General features: G+C 40.2%; 1 protein-coding gene across 1 annotated transcript; it reads left to right on the forward strand.

The window, feature by feature from the left end:
* Positions 1–280: 280 nt before the first annotated feature.
* On the forward strand, positions 281–11,707 carry IL1A (interleukin 1 alpha). Its single transcript, XM_061155320.1, has 7 exons — positions 281–373; positions 1,004–1,058; positions 2,371–2,419; positions 4,056–4,278; positions 5,883–6,056; positions 7,848–7,969; positions 10,129–11,707. Exons 2-7 carry the CDS (start codon positions 1,012–1,014, stop codon positions 10,318–10,320), a joined length of 807 nt encoding a protein of 268 aa, XP_061011303.1. The 5' UTR covers positions 281–373; positions 1,004–1,011; the 3' UTR covers positions 10,321–11,707.
* Positions 11,708–16,308: the final 4,601 nt, after the last annotated feature.

The following is a 16,308-nucleotide window of genomic DNA, read 5'->3' on the forward strand; positions in this document are numbered from 1 at the left end:
AGTTTTCCCTCCCTCCCCCACCAAATACTTTTAGAAACTTAAATTTCCTGCTCTTTTCCCCTTTTTCTAAGACCACATGTTTAAAATTGTTAACAGCAAAAGCAATAAGTAAATGAATCAAGTCAGAAACTCCTGGAATCTCTAGGAATTTTTCCTGGAAACACTATATTCAAGTACATAATTTGTCATTATTTGGACCGGTATAGGTAGAATGAACTTACATACAAAACAGAATTCTTGTAAATTCCCAGTGACGCATTCGTGGCCACGCCCACTCCGGAGCAGACAAAAGGCGAGGTAGCCTGGCTCAGTTCAAGCCTCCACGCGAAGACCAGGGAGCCAGTCATCTCGTTGCTAGCTCGGTTCAGCAAAGGTATCGTCCTTATCACATCTTTGGCTCTTAAAATATTTTCCTCCTTGGCTGTGATCTCTCAAATTGCCTTCTCTGAAGCTTAAGCCTCTTCCTTCCTTTGCCGTCCCTCTCTGGTTTGGCGGGTGAGTTAGAATCATAGTCAGATTTCAGAAAATGACTCTCTCTCTGCTGGTGGGAAATTGAGCGACAGAGGAAATGATTTCCTGTGAAAGCAATAGATTACAGCCAAGCCTTCCTTTCGGGGTAGTCTCTGCTATCAAAAACTATTCAGAGAAAACTGGGAATTTCTAACTCTTTCTCTCTCTTGCAACTGTATAAATTAAATATTTCATGCTTTGGGGTTTTTTGGTTTTGGTTTTTTACTTATTCAAATTTTCATCAAATGCCTACCAAATGCAATGCATTGCGTTGGATGCCTAAGAGATACTGAAATTCTAACAGAAGTTTACAGTCTAGCAGAGGAGGCAAATACATATGCAGATCATTCAAAGGCAGTGAAAAGAAGAATGCTGAGTGTGGGCTCAGTCATTCACTAAGTGTTTTAGAAGCGCAGAAGGGAGGTGGTTCCCCTTGCAGGTGTCTTGTTCACACACTGGCCAGACTGACAGCTACTGGCATTTTCTGTTGCAGAAGTGAAGATGGCCAAAGTCCCTGACCTCTTTGAAGACCTGAAGAACTGTTACAGGTAGGAAAGAGATTCTGTTTGTTGTGACTTAATGAGGGAAGCAAGGCACATTAGAATCCAGCTAGGAGGGATTTGCCACGGAGTCCAGTGGCTAAGACTCTGTGCTCCCAGTGCAGGGGACCCAGGGTTCCATCCCTGATCAGGGAACTAGATCCCACATGCCGCAACTAAGACCTGGCTGAGCCAAGTAAATAAAATAAATATTTTTTAAAAAGAAAGAATTCAGCTAGGATTACAGTAACTAGCATGGGGCAAGACCAGCAGAGGCTGTAGAGATGTGTTCTACCTCTGAAGTCAGGGCAGGTTCAGAGAAGACTCAGGGAAATTAAGTATCCAGCAGGTAAACCAAGGTGAAATTTTTGACAGGGAGATGACCATTTTAGAAAGATTACTTTTAAGGTCTCCTGACTCCTGGCAGTTCTCAACATCTACTTAGACCCAGCTTCAGTCAAGTTCACATGCCCTGCTACAGCAATGGATTGTCAGAAAGAGAAACCTTTCTTAGGAAAACTTGATCTCAATCTGGAATGCGAAATGGCTTCACAGCAATTTGAGCATGTGAAACCTACGCAGTCAGTCTCATTCAGATGCAAGAGAAAGATAATAAATAAAATGTTTAAACTGTAGAACACCTTAAACAGATGCAGTGTTCCACAGTACCTACACACTAACACAAAGTAGACGATGGAAATGTTGCCTGGATGTTTTGCAAAGTATAAATGATTAAATCTGTTTTAGTGAATACATGAAAGCAAAGTGTAACAAATAACCTATTTGATTCAAATTTAGATGAAGTGCTTCAAAAGGATTTCTCTCTTAAGTTTAAATTTTTTCCCTGAAATTCGATTACCACTCTTCAATCCATTAGCCAAGCCTCATTTTTTGGTTTGTTTTGGTGAGGGGGGAGCTAGTTTAAAAAATTTTTAATTGAAGTATAGCTGACTTACAAAGTTGTGTTAGTTTCAGGTATACAGCAAAGTGATTCAGTGTTATATGTATATATGTATTTCAGATTCTGTTCCATTATAGGTTATAGTCCCTGTGCTATACAGTAAATTAGCCAAGCCTCATTTTTATCGATAGAGTACAAGTAAAGTTCAAGGCCTGGCCTGATGATTACTAATTTCAGATTATCGGGTACAAATTACTGTATGGATGCGTATGCATAGAGGTCCTTAATTTTCAAAGATGACAGTAATGGCTATGTGTGTGTGTGTTAGTAACCAAAGCTAGTTTGGTTATTAAAATATGTTGCCCAGTGAATGTAGTGATATAACAAACAGAATTAAATTCTCATCATCTCGTTTAACAGTGAAAATGAAGACTACAGTTCTGAAATTGATCACCTCTCTCTGAATCAGGTAAGCAAATGACTGTAATTCTTAGGAGATTGCTCTCCTTACGCAGTATTTTCTCTACTAGAACAGCAACAGCTTGAATCTTAGATGCGTTTGTTTTGCCTTCACTAGAAGTCCAGAGATATTCATTTCTTCATGATAAGTGAGGCCAGCTCCCACTGTAGACTAAGAGCTGATGGCACCCTTCATCTCACTGGATTTTCCCAGAACAAAGCAGAACGAACCTGAAACTCCAAGAATGGAATCTCCTGGGTCAGCCTTCAATCAGAAGGTTGCTTATGCCCCCCAGGGCCAGCACCCTCGGGCTACTTCCCCAGGGGTCTTAAATGATATGTTGTGGACCTCCTCTCTAACATCAGCTCCGGAGATTAAAGATAGCTTTCTAGATCTAATAGTCCATGAAGCTAAGGTGGAGGAAGCAGGCCAACTGAAAGTAAAAAATCTGCAGTCATTCAGATGCTGTGTTATTTCGCTAAGAGACCACACATAGACAGTATAGGTTCTGCTTTGTGTGTCTTCGATACTGACTCTAAAAGCTGTATCTAGAGGAGTATTCCTAAAATATTTGAGCCTTGTCAAGTAGATGTTTAATCTTCTGGGGGGAACTAACTGGAAGACTAAGTCCCTCACTAGCATCACTTGAAGACCTGAATCATCACAACATCTCTTTTTTTTTTTTACTGAAGTGTAGTTGATTTACAATACTGTGTTAGCTGCAGGAGTGGGGCACAATGATACATTTGTTTCTGATGTTTTCCAATATAGATTATTACAAGATACTGAATATAATTTCCTGTGCTATATAGTAAATCTTTGTTGCTTATCTATTTTATGTATAATAGTTTGAATTTACTAATCTCATATCCCTAATTCATCCCTCCCCACCTTCCCTCTCCCCTTTGGTAACCATTCAGTTTATTTTTTATGTCTGTGAGTCTGTTGCTGATCTGTATATGGGTTCATTTGGTTTTTTTTTTTTTCAAGTTTTTTTTTAATAATTTTATTTGTTTATGTTTGACTGTTCTGGGTCACTGCTGCGCGGGCTTTTTTCTAGCTGCGGCGGCAGTGGCGACTCTTTGTTGTGGTGCTCGGGCTTCTCAATGGGGTGGCTTCTCTTGCGGCAGAGCATGGGCTCTAGGGCACATGGGCTTCAATAGCTGTGGTGTGTGAGCTCAGTAATTGTGGTTCCCGGTCACTGTTGCTCCACAGGAAGTGGGAACTTCCCAAACTGCCTTCTTAGGGCGATTCTTTACCACTGAGCACCCAGGGGAGCCATGTATTATGTTTTAGATTCCACATGTAAGTGATATCATACAGTAGTTGTCTTTCTCTGACTTACTTCACTAAGTATAACAAGGTCTCATTTTTGAGTCTGAAGAGGGATGACAAAAAACCTTGCCAAGATCACATCCTTTGAGAGAAATCCTAAAAGGGGAGGTGGGAGGAAAGGGGGAAAGGGGAGGGATACAGAGAAAAGGGGGAAGGAGAGTGGGGGGAGGGAAAGACCGATGAAACGTGGGTCGCCAAGACCAAAATGGCCATTCTTCTCTCTAAGACTGTTGAATAAAACTCCTACTGTAAAGGAGTCTTGTTCACTGGCCGTGGACAGCCTCTAAGTTTCTATTTTCCTTCATCGCAGAAGTCCTTCTATGATGCAAGCTATGAGCCACTTCGTGGGGACCACATGAATAAGTTTATGTCCCTGGATACCTCGAAAACCTCTAAGACATCCAAGCTTAGCTTCAAGGAGAATGTGGTGATGGTGGCAGCCAATGGGAAGATTCTGAAGAAGAGACGGTTGAGTTTAAATCAGTTCATCACCGATGATGACCTGGAAGCCATTGCCAATAATACAGAAGAAGGTAAGGGGTCAAACGCAATAATATCCTTGTTTTCTGTTTTCAAGAAAATGCAGACAGCAGAGTACAGGTGGAAATAAAACCTAAAATCAGAGTAACAAGAGGGCAACCACCCATTTGTCTGATAATTATAAGAAATGAAAATTAATTTTTATCCTTCTGCAAAGGGAAGAGAGCAGTAGGTACTTGAGCTTAGCATATGTGCTCACAGGCTTACTCGGTGGCCATATGATTAAGTCATGTGACTTCTAGCCTATTGGCAGAAAGTAATTATATACCATTAGTGAGTGACCACTTATAAGTTATGCTGTTCCACATACTAGTTATGTCTTGGGCAAGTTACTTAACCTGTCTGAGCTTCAGTCTCCTCTACTGTAAATGGAGTTAATCCAAGCCCCTAATTGTTGTGAAGATTAAATGAGTCAACACTTGCTAGTTTCTGAACTAAAATAATGCCTGGCACATAGAAAATACCTAATAAGTGTTTGCTATTATTGTTATTATTACTTTTGCTAATACTACAAACACTACTAACTTATTAATGACTGCATTATCTGTAACCTTCACAAGAACCCTGCATTCTCATTTTATATGTGAGGAAACTAAGCTCAGTGAGATAGTGACCTGCCCAAAATCTCACAGTGTGTAAGGGTAGAGCATCAAATCATATCAGTTCTACCTGACTATAGATGTCATGAGTTTTTTCCCATGCCTTTACTGTACAAGCCTCTTTGTGAACTATAAATCTAATATTTTTAAAGTAACAGTTGATCACACATGTTCACCTAGAAAATTAGAAAATATAAGAAAAAAAAATTAAAATTACTCATACTACCCCTCAGAGTTTACCACTGCCAGCACTACGTTACTTTCCTTACAGTCTTTTCCGTGTACATCCACACAGATTAACAAACATGATGAACATTCCCAGGATCAACTGTGTGCAATTTAATATGCAGCTTTTTTCATTTATTAATACATAAAGGACATTTTAGAGCACCAGTTTTTCACCAATATATGTAATGTGACAATGACAGGCTATATCAATAAATCTTAATTTCTATCATCATTTATTTCCTCAGTGATAAAAGATTCCTGGAAGTAAAATTATTCAGAGCCATGAAAATTTGTAAAGCTTTGAAACATACCACCATTCAAAAAGGTGGTAGATAGAAAAGAAAAAAATTTTTTTAAAGCAAAAAGATGGCAGACATTTATAATGGCACCTCAGTGACATATAAAATTTTTAGTGGATTCTTTTCTCAGGGTGCATTAGTTTGAAAATGTAGTTGGAGAATATGAGGAGTCTTCCCGGTTACTTACAAACCTCCAAACAACCAAAAAAGTTGTACGTGTGATCTCTTTTAATAAAAAAACAACCATTGCCTGAAGAAAAGAATCAAAGTTTTTGGAGATAAGTAACCACAGGGGTAATCCTGGAATCAATTCCGCTGATAGGGTGATTTCACTTCTGTGTCAATTTCCTCACCTCCTTTGGGATATTCTTCAGGTGCCTTCAATAACTACTTTGTATACTTGTAGTAGAGCAGATACATCATCAGTGTTTGTACTTGGACATTAATCTGAGCTTGTGATAATGGTTTTAGAAATCATCAGGCCCAGATCAGCACATTACAGCTTCCAGAGTAACGTGAAATACAACTTCATGAGAGTCATCCACGAGGAATGCATCCTGAACGACGCCCTCAATCAAAGTATAATTCGAGATATGTCAGGTCCATACCTCACGGCTGCTACATTAAATAATCTGGATGAAGCAGGTAAATGGACAATTCTGTCATCTCCCCATCTTTAAAAAAAAAATTTGATTTTATTTATTTATTTATTTTTGGCTGTGCTGGGTCTTCATTGCTGCAAGAGCTTTTCTCCAGTTGTGGGGAGCAGGGCCTGCTCTCTAGTTGCAGTGCTCTGGCTTCTCATTATGGTAGCTTCTCTTGTTGGAGAGCATGGGGGCTATGGGGGACTCAGTCTTCAGCAGTTGCAGCACAAGGGCTCAATAGTTGTGGTTTCCAGGCTCTCAAACAGTGGCTAAATAGTTGTCCACCACATGTGAGATCTTCCCGGACCAGGGATCGAACCCTTGTCTTTTACATTCACAGGCGGATTCTTTTATCATTGAGGGAAGCCCTCTCCTCAGCTTTTTATTTCTGCATTTCTTTTAAGCTTTCTGCTTTTAAAGAATAAACCTCTCTAGATTCCTGGCTTTGCACATGAAGCCCATCACCCCTGGTTTAAAAAAAAAAAAAAAAAAAAAAAACTTCTGGACCCCTGGTTTTAAAAAAAAAAACTTCTAGGTCAGGCCAGAAAGTTCAGCCAATTTCAGTTAAATCTGAAAGCTTTAACAAGTGTTCTAGCTCTGAAAGACTAAGGGCAGTAAAAAGCTTTCTGAGGTTTTCTCTCCCTTGGTTCTCTGAGACACTCTTATCCTCAGATTTTAAAAGTAAGGAAACTGAGTCTCAGAAATATATAGTGACTTACCCAAATTTACTCAGAAACCAATGAGGAACCTGTTGATCAAACTTCCTAGTAACACCAAACTAGAAAGAATCCTTATCTTTGATAGCATAATTGTGAGGCAAAGCACCCAATAATTTTAAAGAAAAAAAAAAAAGAAACCAGGAAGATTTGCATGTGTTCTGAAGAATGAAATTTAGGATCCAAGAAATTTTGTTACACTGAGCCAGCTTCCATGTTGCACATATTTTTAGCTTAAGGACATGTCATCAGTAAACAAAATGATTTCCAGAGATCAAAAGAGGTTACTCTGTGCTAACAAGCAGGGCTGTTTCTAATTGGATATATTTCAGCTAACATGCTTTCTACTCTATGACATTCACAAATTATTTTGTGTTCTACAAAATAAATTGTTTTCCTACTTGATATTATTTCACACAATTTCCCCATATATGGACAGAGTATATGTTATTTGCCATTTTTAATGGTGCTAGGATATTCAGTCATGTTGCTGTGCAGGTGTCCAGGGTTTCCTCTAAATAATTCAGTTGCACATGTCTTTGTATAAATTATTTCTTTTTCTATGAGGGTATTTCTTTGGAGCATATTCCAAATGCTGGATTTCTAGGCATAAATAATTTTATACCTCTTATTAAGCATTGTTCTCTAAGGAAAATTGAACTGCTTTTCACTATTCTTAGCAACATATGAATGCATCAGCTTCCCTAAATCTCCCCATTTTGCTCATGACTTCACAAATTCCAGGGTCTTATCCCATTAATATAATTATAAGAGATTCAATAATACTCCACCCACAAGCATTCATTCAACATAGAAAATTCTAAAGTCATTAGGCATTTACTTTCCTAGTAAATATGGCAGACATTGTGAGGGATACAAAGATCTATCAATATAAATTCCATTTCTGAGCTTCAGGTACTTACATCATAGTTGGGGACATAACTACACACACGCGCGCACACACACACACACACACACACACACATACATACACACACACACAGCATCTTCATAAACACTTGATTTTATACAAATACAATGTATTTACTTTCTTTTTTGGCTTTTCTCTTTGCCAGTGAAATTTGACATTGTTGCTTATGTATCAGAAGAGGATTCTCAGCTTCCTGTGACTCTAAGAATCTCAAAAACTCAACTGTTTGTGAGTGCTCAAAATGAAGACGAACCTGTCTTGCTAAAGGTCAGTTGTTCCCAGTCTCCAATCTACCTTCATTTACAGCCCATGCATTTGTAGATGATCCCAAGAGGCAGACATCCCTAGCAGGATGACCCAGTTCTTTCCTTCCCACCACAGTTTCACCTGCCCACCTACCTTCCCGCCCTACTTCTGACCCACTATCCCCAGAGGGAGTTCTAGGCAGGATCTGTGAGACAGCAAGATAGAGCAAGATGGCAGTGGCAAAGTACATAAAAGGCAAATTGCCTTCTTCTTGCTCTTATCCCTGCCTGATCCTTATTCACCTCCCATTCCTGGGCATCTGTTTATTCCATCACTCTTTGAGATTTACTGACACTTACCTGACCTATGTGACAGTAGGTGTTAGGACAATGGAGCCTGCCTCTAAGAAACTCATTAAGCCACTGAGATCAGGGAGGATGAATCACCTGTCAAAGGGTGCAAAGCAAAAAGCTGCGAGCCAAGCCCCAAGCCCTCCTGACTCCACCTCCTCCCTCTCTTCATTGGTGCCAGTTTTCTGTGTCATCCCAGCCTCCTCTCCACTACCACCTTCCCGTCCAAACATAAAGACATAAACACATGCCCACTACAGCCAAATGTTTCTCCACTGATTAGTAGGTGACTCTTATTCACTAAATGTATAATCCACCACCCAGTCCCTCCCCAACTAGGATTTATGTGGGTGCATGTGTTTCTCTTCCTGGATCAAGTGAGATGAAAGTGATGTCTACAGAGTAGAGCAGTAGCTTCATTCGTGAATTCACTCAACAAACGCTGTTTATTGAGAGCCTTCAGTTTTTCAAGCAGAGTGTCATCAGCTCAGTAGACAGTAGTGAGCCAAAGCCTTATAGAACTCAATCTTCCGAGGAACACAGGCGGCAGACGAGCCAAATGACCAGCAAAAAGGGCAAGATGCTGTAAAGCCAATGAACAGGGTGCTGAGATAGAGAAAATAGGACCATACTGTTTAGACAGAGCTCCCTGTGAGATGAGAGCTGTCAATAGAAAGGAGTATACCATCAAAGGGGTGATGGGCCAAGCATTCCAAATAGAGGGGTCTGAGTGTACCTAGCCCTAGACCTTCAAGAGGTTACAGGTGAGTTTTAAAGATCAGAAAGGACACCCAAGGATCTGGAAGCTAGGGTACCCTGCAAAAGAGGAAAGATAAGTAGAGGAAAGGAATTCAAACTGAGAAGTGTCCTGTTTTTGCATATTTTTTCTAACTTGGAGAATAGAACAGAAAGCAGGCAATAGAGTCCAATTAGGATGCTGTAATAACAGTTGGGGTGAGTGAGGAGAATTGTGAGACAAGTGGAAAGAAGGAGACAGAATCTGGTTATATTTTGGAGACTGAACCAACAGGAGGAAGAGGGGAAATTCCATTTACTGAGATGGGGGCGGGGCGGGGGGGGAAACAGGAGAAAAATAGGTTTGGAAAATAAAATCCTTGTTGACATTGAAAACCCCAGGGAAACCTCAAAAGGATGTTTAGTTCTTTTAGATTAAAAGAACAGAGAAGCATCTCAAGTAAGAATTTGAATTTTGTTTTTCCATGAAAGCACTTTCAGACTTTTCTCATACTCACAAAAGGAGTATGATCTAAAGAGACTACAACTGTCAAAAAATTGTCTTGAAAGGATTCAACTGCTGATATGCCTGGGAAGTTATGTGTGTTGGGGTGAGGTTCTTTTTACCTTCAATTGTTGACTTAAATACAGAGATAAACATGTCTGAATTCTAAATTACTTTCCCAAAGTATGCTTTGAACATTTAGAGGTCAAAAGGTTTTCAGGTCTTAGAGTCATTCATGCTCAGATTTGATGCAGAATGCTTTATGCCCGTGTTGGAGGCAATGTTTCACCCTACCTGCCAGGACACAACAAGACACTAGTGTACTTGACAGTCTTTATGATGAAATTGGATTTCTCTCCACTTAACTAAGGAAATTAATTATTATGAATAGACGGGGCCATACATCTAATAGGCATGTAATGAACGCTTTTGGAATGAACAAATGAATGAAGAACTTGTATCATCATGTTACATAGTCATAGTCCTAAAGTGCTGTGTTTCGCACGAAGGCCAAATGCCAAAGGATTGAGGTCACTTCTCTTTTTAGCATCTTCTTGTTCTCTAATAGATCTTTGTTCTCCGTATCCTAGGAGATGCCTGAGACACCCAAAATCATCAAAGATGAGACCAATCTCCTCTTCTTCTGGGAAAAGCATGGCTCTATGGACTACTTCAAATCAGTTGCCCATCCAAAGTTGTTTATTGCCACAAAGCAAGAAAAGCTGGTGCACATGGCAAGCGGGCCACCCTCGATCACTGACTTTCAGATATTGGAAAAATAGCCTTGATTGTGCACTCTACTTACTTGTAAAGTGGTGACCATCCGTATGTACTATGTACATGAAGGAGTCGAATCCTTCACTGTTAGTCACTTGCTGAGCATGTGCTGAGCCTTTGTAATTCTAAATGAATGTTTACTCTCTTTGTAAGAGAGAACACAAAGTCCAGTAGAACCAACACTAACATATAATGTTGCTTGTTATTTAAAGAACACCCTATACTTTGCAAACTACCAAACAATTTAATTATTATTCTGCACAATAATCTTGGGAAGACTGAGGCTACTATCTGTGGCTACAAAAGTTTCTTTCCACATTATAGATGAGTAAACTAAGGCATAAGAATATTAATACCCATGACAGCAGTTGAAATAAGCCATGGACACACAATTTCATTCCAACTGCTCAGCTTCTACTTTTAAGCCGCTGATGGGCCCTTTATCAAATACTGTAAGTTTCTGGGGGTCTCAGTTTGACCATCTTCAAAATCAAGGTAATGATGACTATAGTCCTCCTACCTCAATAGTATTTTAATGCCAATGAGTTCATTTAAGTAAAACTTTTCTTGAAGCTGAGCCTCAAGAAGAATTCAAAGTATGAAATGTTGTTTTAAGTTATTATTTATATATGCATATATATTTATAACCATTATTTCTAAGATATTATTATTATTTCTAACATATTATTATATTTATGGCGATTATATTTATATTTATGGCAATCCTTGCAATCTCTGAGTATGACCAGGTATCTTCAATAATAGTAGACAGTGTTTTCCAGGCTGAGTGAGTTTGAGGTACTAATGCACTTTGGTTCAAGTTGTGCCTTTTCCATTGTCATGAACTTCTGCATTCCAGTACCTGGGAGCCCTGTGATTATGATAATAAATTTATATTAATTACTTTGTTTGTCTGAGATGGTAATTGGCCAAAATCTTTCACTCCTCTGCCTTTAAACTTGATTTGGCATTCTTGTGTTATTCAGTTTCATCTGCTATCGAATCCTACTAGCTAAAATGGGATGAACTTAACTTTGGCAACCATGAAACAAGCATTATCTAAACTTTTTATTCTGGAACATAAGCAATGTTCCTGCTAGGTTCCAAAAGTTCGGATCCCATCATAGCATTATATTATCATCAACAATGAGAACTGACACATTATTATCAATCATAATTGAATAAAGCTTAAAAAAACAAATCTGGCACATTTTAACCATTAGTTTACTTCATGGTATAATTAGGAACAGATGATAAGAGTTCATAAAAATAACTATAATTAGTGTCATTTTTCAGAACTAAACCCAGATTTTATGCTTTTTCTCTCCTCTTTGTTAACGTCTCAGTATGCATAAATGGCATTAGGAATGATAATATTCCCTGGTTCATTTAAAACTTGTATTAAACACAGCATGTGTGTTCATGTGTTTATACAAATTCACACATTCAGAACCACATTAAAGACTAATGAATCCTTTTGGAAAGCATGCATACAAAGTATGTTGAGTTGGAAAAAGTTGAAATCAAGAGATCTTGGAATTAGATGTGGGAATTAATGGGGAAGGAGTAGTTCAAGATAATTCACAGTTTACCGCTATTGGAAAGTGGGTGAGCCTCAGTTCAGTTCAGTTCAGTCACTCAGTCATGTCCGACTCTTTGCAACCCCATGGACTGCAGCACACCAGGCTTCCCTCTCCATCACCAACTCCCCGAGTTTACTCAAACTCTTGTCCATTGAGTTGGTGATGACATCCAACCATCTTATCCTCTGTTGTCCTCTTCTCCTCCTGTCTTTCTCAGCATCAGGGTCTTTTCAAATGAGTCAGCTCTTCACATCAGGCGGCCAAAGTGTTGGAGTTTCAGCTTCAGCATCAGTCCTTTCAATGAATATTCAGGACTGATTTCCTTTAGTATGGACTGGTTGGATCTCCTTGCAGTCCAAGGGACTCTCAAGAACCTTCTCCTACACCCCAGTTCAAAAGCATCAATTCTTCAGCACTCAACTTTCTTTGTAGTCCAACTCTCACATCCATACATGACTACTGGAAAAACCAAATCTTTGACTAGACAGAATATTGTTGGCAAAGTAATGTCTCTGCTTTTTAATATGCCATCTAGGTTGGTCATAACTTTTCTTCCAAGGAATAAGCGTCTTTTAATTTCATGGCTGCTGTCACCATCTGCAGTGATTTTGGAGCCCCCAAAAATAAAGTCTCTCACTGTTTCCACTGTTTCCCCATCTATTTGCCATGAAGTGATGGGACCAGATGCCATGATCCTAGTCTTCTGAGTTTTGAGCTTTAAGCCAACTTTTTCACTCTCCTCTTTCACTTTCATCAAGAGGCTCTTTAGTTCTTCACTTTCTGCCATAAGGGTGGTGTCCTCTGTATATCTGAGGTTATTGATATTTCTCCCAGCAATCTTGATTCCAGTTTGTGCTTCATCCAGCCCAGGATTTCTCATGATGTACTCTGCATATAAGTTAAATAAGCAGGGTGACAATACACAGCCTTGACATACTCCTTTCCTGATTTGGAACAGTCTGTTCCACGTCCAGTTCTAACTGTTGCTTCCTGACCTGCATACAGATTTCTCAGGAGGCAGGTCAGATAGTCTGGTATTCCCATCTCTTCAAGAATTTTCCACAGTTTGTTGTGATCCACACAGTCAAAGGTTTTGGCATAGTCAATAAAGCAGAAATAGATGTTTTTCTGGAACACTCTTGCTTTTTTGATGATCCAAGAGATGTTGGCAATTTGATCTCTGTTTCCTCTGCCTTTTTTAAAACCAGCTTGAACATCTGGAAGTTCACGGTTTACATACTGTTGAAGCATGGCTTGGAGAATTTTGAGCACTACTTTGCTAGTGTGTGAGATGAGTGCAATTGTGCAGTAGTTTGAGCATTTTTTGGCATTGCCTTTCTTTGGGATTGGAATGAAAATTGACATTTTCCAGTCCTGTGGCCACTGCTGAGTTTTCCAAATTTGCTGGCATATTGAGTGCAGTACTTTCACAGCATCATCTTTTAGGATTTGAAAGAGCTCAACTGGAATTCCATCACCTCCACTAGCTTTGTTCGTAGTAATGCTTCCTAAGACCCACTTGACTTCTCATTCCAGGATGTCTGGCTCTAGGTGAGTGATCACACCATCGTGATTATCTGGGTCGTGAAGATCTTTTTTGTATGGTTCTTTTGTGTATTCTTGCCACCTCTTTTTAATATCTTCTGCTTCTGTTAGGTCCATACCATTTCTGTTCTTTATTGAGCCCATCTTTGCATGAAATGTTCCCTTGGTATCTCTAATTTTCTTGAAGAGATCTCTAGTCTTTCCCATTCTATTGTTTTCCTCTATTTCTTTGCACTGATCACTGAGGAAGGCTTTCTTATCCCTCCTTGCTATTCTTTGGAACTCTGTATTCAAATGGGTATATCTTTCCTTTTCTCCTTTGCCTTTCACTTCTGTTCTTTTCACAGCTATTTGTAAGGCCTCCTCAGACAGCCATTTTGCCTTTTTACATTTCTTTTCCCTGGGGATGATCTTACTCCCTGTCTCTTGTACAATGTCACGAACCTCTACCCATAGTTCTTCAGGCATTCTGTCTATAAGATCTAATCCCTTAAATCTATTTTTCACTTCCACTATATAATCATAAGGGATTTGAATGGTCTAGTGGTTTTCCCTACTTTCTTCAATTTAAATCTGAATTTGGCAATAAGGAGTTCATGATCTGAGCCACAGTCAGCTCCCAGTCTTGTTTTTGCTGACTGTATAAAGCTTCTCCATCTTTGGCTGCAAAGAATATGATCAATCTGATTTCAGTATTGACCATCTAATGATGTCCATGAATTGAGTCTTTTCTTGTGTTGTTGGAAGAGGATGTTTGCTATGACCAGTGTGTTCTCTTAGCAAAACTCTATTAGCCTTTCCCTGCTTCATTCTGTACTCCAAGGCCAAATTTGCCTGTTACTCCAGGTATCTCTTGAATTCCTACTTTTGCATTCCAGTCCCCTACAATGAAAAGGACATCTTTTTGGGGTGTTAGTTCTAGAAGGGCTTATAGGTCTTCATAGAAGTGTTCAGTTTCAGGCTCTCCAGCATTACTGGTCAGGGCATAGACTTGGATTACTATAATATTGAATGGTTTGCCTTGGAAACAAACAGAGATCATTCTGTTGTTTTTGAGATTGCATCCAAGTACTGCATTTCAGACCCTTTTGTTGACTATGATGGCTACTCCATTTCTTCTAAGAGATTCTTGCACATAGTATTAGACATAATGGTCATGTGAGTTAAATTCACACATTCCAGTCCATCTTAGTTTGTTGATTCCTAAAATGTCAACGTTCACTCTTGCCATCGCCTCTTCGACCACTTCCAATTTGCCTTGATTCATGGACCTAACATTCCAGGTTCCTATGCAATATTGCTCTTCATAGCATCGGACTTTACTTCCATTACAAATCACATCCACAGCTGGGTGTTGTTGTTCCTTTGGCTCCATCTCTTCATTCTTTCTGGGATTGTTTCTCCACTGATCTCCAGTAGCATACGGGCACCTACCAACCTGGGGAGTTTATCTTTCAGTGTCCTATCTTTTTGCCTTTTCATACTGTTCATGGGGTTCTCAAGGCAAGAATACTGAAGTGATTTACCATTCCTTCTCCAGTGGACCACATTTTGTCATAGCTCTCTACCATGAGCCATCCATCTTGGGTGGCCCTACATGGCATGGCTCATAGTTTCACTGAGTTAGACAAGGATATGGTCCTTGTGATTAGATTGGTTAGTTTTCTGGGATGGTGGTTTTCAGTCTGTCTGCCCTCTGATGGAGAAAGATAAAAGGCTTCTGGAAGCTTCCTGATGGGGGAGACTGACTGAGGGAGAAACTGGATTTTGTCCTGATGGGGAGGGCCATGCTCAGTAAATCTTTAATCCAATTTTCTGTTGATGGGTGGGGCTGTGTTCCCTTCCTTTTATTTACTTGGTGCCAAACTATGGTGGAGGTAATGAAGATAATGGTGACCTCCTTCAAAAGGTCCCATGCACACACCACTACACCGGAGTGGTGGCTGCACAGCAGTGGAGCAGCGGCTGCAGGGTGCTGGAGCGACTTTGAGGAGCTACCCCATTCCAAGTGCAAGGAGGCCCCAGAAAGACTGTAGGAAGGGCAAAATCACCCTTAGAATCAAATCCCACACCCACCAGAAATGCTCAGAGGGCTTAAAAAAACCTTGTGCACACCAGGGCCCAGAGACCCCACAGAGACTGAGACAGAATTGTGTTCGAGTGACTCCTGCAGAGTTACGGATCAGCAGTGGACTGCCACAGGGGCAGGGGCTCTGGGTAAAGCAGACCTGGGTATGGCATAAGCCTTCTTGGAAGAGGTCGCCATTAACCCCACCATAGAGACACCAGAACTTACACAGGACTGGGGAAACAGACTCTTGGAGGGCACAAACATAACATTGTGCACACCAGGACCCAGGAGAAAGGAGCGGTGACCCAAAAGAGACTGACCCAGACTTGCCCGTGTGTATCCAGGAGTCTCTTACAGAGGCGTGGGTCAGCGGTGGCCTGATGCAGGGTTGTGGGCACTGAGTGTAGTGGGTGAGCAGTGGTGTCTTAATCAGTATTTTTGGTGGAAGTACTTCCCAGGTGGCTTAGTGGTAAAGAATCCACCTGCCAATCCAGGAGATGGAGGACACATGAATTCGATCCTGGATGGGGAAGATTCCCCAGGAGGAAGAAATGGAAACCCACTCCAGTATTCTTGCCTGGAGAATCCCATGGACAGAGGAGCCTGACAGGCTGCAGTTCATGGGGTCACAAAGAGTTGGACACAAGTGAGCAACTGAGCATGCATGGAGTTCTTAGCTCCAGGATAAAACATAATGAGTACCATTTTAGACACGTGATTTTAGCTACTGGCAGGACACCCAGGTACAATGAGCAGATGATGATGTGTCTGGAACTCAAGAGAAGTTAGAACTA

Source organism: Dama dama, chromosome 11 (assembly GCF_033118175.1).
Source record: "Dama dama isolate Ldn47 chromosome 11, ASM3311817v1, whole genome shotgun sequence".
NCBI classification, from domain to species: domain Eukaryota; kingdom Metazoa; phylum Chordata; class Mammalia; order Artiodactyla; family Cervidae; genus Dama; species Dama dama.